We start from the raw sequence: 5,341 nt of genomic DNA on the forward strand, positions 1-5,341 counted from the left end.
AGAGGTCGAGAGCGAGGAACGTATTCAAATGGCAAAAACATGCTTCGAGAGCAACGATTTTCAGATGACAAAGGACAAAAATAAAAGGAAATCAAAGAGTGAACGAGATCCAGAGATAGCGACAGCGTCTAGCTCACTATCGGCGAAAGAAGCAAAGCCGCAGCAGTGTATATTTTGTAGAGCTAATCATGGCAGCTTGAGTTGTGAAAAGGCCAGAAAATATGACCAGAAGTATGGACTTAGAGAAGAGAATCCAAGCTGTAAAAGACAAGCAGGGCTGTTTTAATTGCCTAAAAGTAGGGTACAGCTATAAAAGATGCCGTAACAAAATAAAATGCCCTTGGTGCAGCAAAGGACATTGCCTGCTGATGTGTAGAAACCTGTCGAGCAAGGACGAGACAAAGCAAACGGATGAGAAGAAACCGAAAGAACCAGCTTTTCACAAGGGAAACAGTTGTCTCGCTAATGTCTCTTCGAATACAAAAATGTTTCTGCCTACACTAAAAGTCAAGATGCGAAGTCCAAAAGGCTTGGTGAATGTTCGCGCCGTCATAGATACTGGCTCGCATAGATCTTATGTTTTGGAAAAAGTAGCCGAGCGGAGCAGCAGAGAGCTTGGATAGGAGACTGAGAGCGAACAGACGATGGTACACTTGTTGTTTGGAGGAACTAAAACCAAACCTCAGAGATACAAAACTTGTCAGATCTACATCAGCAACTTAGATGGAACATATAAATGCGACTTCGTAGCTTTGCAACAAAACATTATCTGTCAGGACGCCCCTTGTAAGATCGATGATACATGGATGGATATACTTGAGAAAAAGGACATATGTTTGAGCGACACCGGTGAACGTCAAGAATGCATTTCACTATTGATTGGAGCTGATGTTGCTGGCAAAATATTCACAGGAAAAGTTCTACAGATAAATCAAGGAATAACAGCTCTAGAAACTAAGCTTGGATGGACAATCTTAGGTAGGAACATAGACGATTACATAGACAGTGGCACCGATACTACGCTGACGATTATGTCAATGTTCACTCAAGAAGCCAACATATCAGACTTATGGAGACTCGATGTCTTGGGCATCACGGATCCTATTGAGAGTGTTACTAAAGAGTCACATCAAGCTGAAATAAAGACCTCATTTCAAAAGACAACGAAAATCGACAACGAAGGTCGATACGAAGTTCTTCTGCCGTGGAAAGAGAATCATCCACCTTTACGAGATAATCGAGACGTAGCCGAGAAAAGACTAAAAGACGTTACAAAGAGATTGCGACAAGAAGATTTATTTGACGACTACCAGGCTGTCTTCAATAATTGGCTCGAAGAAGCGATTATTGAAAGGGTATCTGTACTTGAAGTCGACCAAGAGAACTACTATATTCCACACAGACCTATAGTCAAGAAAGAAGAAACTACGAAGATACGCCCTGTTTTCGATGCGTCAGCAAAAGTCAAGAAATCGCCTTTACTTAACCAATGCTTGGAGACTGGACCCAATCTTATAGAGTTTATTCCAGCATTGCTACATCGATTTCGAGAGAGGAAGATAGGGGTAACAGCTGATATCGCAAAAGCCTTCTTACAAATCAGCGTCTCTCCGGCGGATAGAGATGTTTTGAGATTCCTGTGATGGAACGTTGACGGAGAAATAGAGATTTATCGACATCGTCGAGTTGTTTTCGGATTGACAAGCAGCCATTCCTTTTAGGGGCAGCGATTGAATTGCATATTAATAGAGCCTTAAACTCTACCATTTTGCCATATAAGAAAGCAGTTTATGAGAAACTGGCAAAATCCTTTTATATCGATGACTGTTACTGGTGTCGATTCTTATTCTGATTTTGAAGTTTTCAGGAGAGAAGCCTGTTCCCTTTTGACTCAAGCCAGATTTGATTTAAGAGATTGGAAATACACTGACAAAGATCCTGAGAGTCAATCAACGGTGCTCGGACTTATATGGGACACCAAAAGAGATATTTTAATGTTACCGGAATTTCCTGCACCGACGATCACGGAGAAAATAACGAAGAGAGTCATCTTGTCACAAGTACAGAAAGTTTACGACCCTCTCGGATTCGTCTGTCCCGTACTGTTAAAACCAAAATTACTATTGCAAGATCTGTGGAATAAAAACGTGGATTGGGACACAGAAATAGACGGCGACATTAAGCACGAATTTTTTAAATGGGTTTAGCAACTAGGTCTCCTACGCATATTGAAGTTTCCACGATGAATTTTTGGAAAGGAAAGAGGTCCCGACTCACTGTCCTTTCATGTTTTTGTCGACGCCAGTAAAGACGCATACGCGGCGGTAATCTTCGTACGAGTTGAGTCAAGCATAGGGCTCGAGGTACATCTCGTAGAAGCCAAATCTAGAATAGCATCCAAAGAGAAGAAGATCATACCTCGCCTTGAATTACTAGCAGCCTCCATTAGAGCTAGGATGATGCGATCCTTCGTAAAGGCTATGGATTATCAAGATATCAAGATCTATTTCTGAACCGACTCGATGATGTTTCTAACATGGATTGGACAAACAAGACAATGGGCAGTCTTTGTATGGAATCGTGTTCTGGAAATAAGGAGCCGTATAGATATTGAATCTTGGAGATATGTTCCTGGAGTGATGAACCCAGCGAATTTACCCCCACGAGGTTGTGATATTAAGAAATTCCTTGAACTGAAATGGTGAGAAGGACCGGAGTGATTGAAATTATCTCCCAAAGAATGGCCCAAAGAGGAAGGAAAAATTGACGATAACACAGTTAATTTAGAATTACGCAAGACTTCCGGACGATGCAAAGAGAGAATATTTCTTGAGACTACTGTTGAAGAAATCGCTATGCTTCGTAGAACAAGCGGATGAAGAGACAGTCCCCTGATATTTACAGAGACTTTCGATGTATTCCAAAATTCTGTGTACTATCGCGTGAATATTAAGTGAATAATTGCCAAAGAATCCATGTAAACAAAACTCAAGAGTTAAATGCCAAAGAAATAACTAAAGCAGAATTGCTTCTCTGTAGACTGGCACAGAAAGAATCATTCCTGGGAAGCAACGGTTTACGAAGCTTAAATGTTTTCGAGGAGAATGGACTAATACACACAAAGACAATGATCCCCAATCGTCAAGACACCTTTTCTTTCAGATGTCCCGTAGTGTTGGACTCAACTCATTTATTGACGTTGAAAATAATTTTTCATATTCATCTGAAACTTAATCATGTTGATATTGATATTGTGATGAATAGTTTACGCGAAGAGTTTTGGATCTTACCGTCGTACGGTACGCTCACTCATAAGAAAATACGTCGTTTGTCGTCGATATGCATCGAAAACAATGAAAGCACCATCTGAAGATAGAGTGAGAGATGCCACAGCGTTTGAAGTGATAGGTATCGATTACGCTGGATCATTTTTTTTGAGCGGAGGACAAAAGGCTTACATCTGTTTGTTTACTTGTGCAGTCGACAGTTCACTTAGAGTTGGTTACATCTCTATCAACAGAGGAATTTCTGGAGGCCTTCAAAAGATTCATTGCACGTCGAGAAAGACCTACTGTAGTATATAGCGACAATGGGAAAAATTTTGTAAGGGCCAGAAATCTACTACAGAAGATTAATTGGCGGAAATCCCAATATTGTGCACTCAATGAGATAACATGACATTTTAATCCACCTTCAGCTGCCTGGTTGGAGAATGGTGGGAGCGACTTATCCGCCTCCTTAAAGATCTACTGAAGAGGACATTAAAGAGAACTTCGTTGAGCTATAAAGAAATGAACACTGTTCTATGCGATTGCGAAGCTACTATGAAGTCAAGACCACTTACCTACTTGACAGAGGAAAATACTGAAATCACAGCGCTGACTCCAGCGATGTTCATCAGTGACATTCGAGAAAATGGCGTTCCAGACTTGGATCAAGTTTACAAGTCCCACTTTGCAAAGAGGAAAATTATCGTCAAAAATTGAAAGAAGAGTTCAGAAAACGTTTCGGTATACAGTACCAACTTGGGTCAGTTATCTAGACGAATTAAACCCAGCAACAGTTCCGCGTCCGTGGGGATGTCGTGCTTATTGAAAACAATTTACAAAAGCGATTAGACTGGCCGCTCGTCGTCAGAGAAGTTAGAGAAATTAGAGAAGTCTACCCCGGAAAAGATGGTTACGTGCGGATGGTAAAACTGAAAACGAGTAAAGGTGAACTGGTTCGACCCATTCAGAAACTAATTCCCTTGGAAGTTGAACACGCCAGTCCTGAAGTTGATAACTTTATCGAGTCTACCACTATGACGTTAGAGACTACTAAGGGAAATGCAGCTAACACCCTCGAAGAGTCCGTAGCTGTCCTTAGAGAGGAACCGAAATCGTTGGAAGGAACGAGCTTAAAGACCCGAAGGGGTCGTATCATCAAGAAACCGGATCGGTTCAAATACTAGAAATGTTTGTCATTTTATTTTTGTTTTCATTTTTTTAGATAGGTTGATTTGCTTCTACCAAGAAGTCACAACTCAAGGTGGGAGAGATATTGGAAGCGCGTTCTCAGTACCGTTGATATAGAGGGCGAGACATGTGTTATTGGTCGAGCAGCGAGTTAGAGCAAGGTACCGGAATGGCAGCCTGTGAACGACGGAAGAGGACGAGATCGGATCGCAAGCTGAGCGTTCCCGCCAATAGAACTTTTTACTTTTGTCTTTTTTACTGCCGTTGTTACTGCGAATAATTCCGAGCCGTATGCTCTTAATGTTTTTGTAATAAAGTAGTGTGTTCGTGTAAAATATGAAAAAGTGTCTAATATTATTGAGAACCTTACGATCCCGAAACCGCGGCTGCAACATTCTATATCTTTCCATTAAAAGTGAAATACGTCGAATTTTTTAAGTACTAATTCTAGTGCTATAAAAAATTCTTTTTCCGAAATAGTTGTTGATTTTTTTATATAATTCCATCTATTAGCCACTCTTAATCGCCAAATCTAAATGGAAATCTGGAATGTTAGTAAACAACGAGATGACGTCAAGAGAAATTAAAGAATAATTAGTTTTCAACTTACCTCTTAACTTCTGTGCAAGATGAAAACTGTTTTTGATTTTACTGAAAGGTTTAGGGGATTTTTCAGAAATAATGTCGTGTAAAAATGAAGTCAATGAATATAAAGGACTGTTAATTGAAGAAATTATGATCCTAAAGAGACAATTATTATAGATTTATGCACTTTTGGAAATGCATATGCACAAGATAACTTCATATGATATTTTTTTGTACGTACTATTTGAAATGTAATTTTTATTTTTTCAATGTGATAATAGTTCGAATTTTTTTTGTGA

The 5,341-nt window shown here is 39.9% G+C and overlaps 1 protein-coding gene across 1 annotated transcript; it reads left to right on the forward strand.

Moving 5' to 3' along the window:
• Positions 1-644: 644 nt before the first annotated feature.
• Positions 645-1,643, forward strand: LOC147908394 (uncharacterized). The gene has a single exon (XM_087410107.1). It carries the CDS (start codon positions 645-647, stop codon positions 1,641-1,643), a length of 999 nt encoding a protein of 332 aa, XP_087266233.1.
• The last annotated feature ends 3,698 nt before the right edge of the window (positions 1,644-5,341 follow it).

The sequence above is a fragment of the Acromyrmex echinatior genome, chromosome 10 (genome assembly GCF_024713525.1).
Source record: "Acromyrmex echinatior isolate Ae372 chromosome 10, ASM2471352v2, whole genome shotgun sequence".
Taxonomy (NCBI): domain Eukaryota; kingdom Metazoa; phylum Arthropoda; class Insecta; order Hymenoptera; family Formicidae; genus Acromyrmex; species Acromyrmex echinatior.

Excerpts from the sequence above, each read along its gene's own strand:
- LOC147908394 (XM_087410107.1), top strand. The coding sequence starts at position 645 with ATGGTACACTTGTTGTTTGGAGGAACTAAAACCAAACCTCAGAGATAC.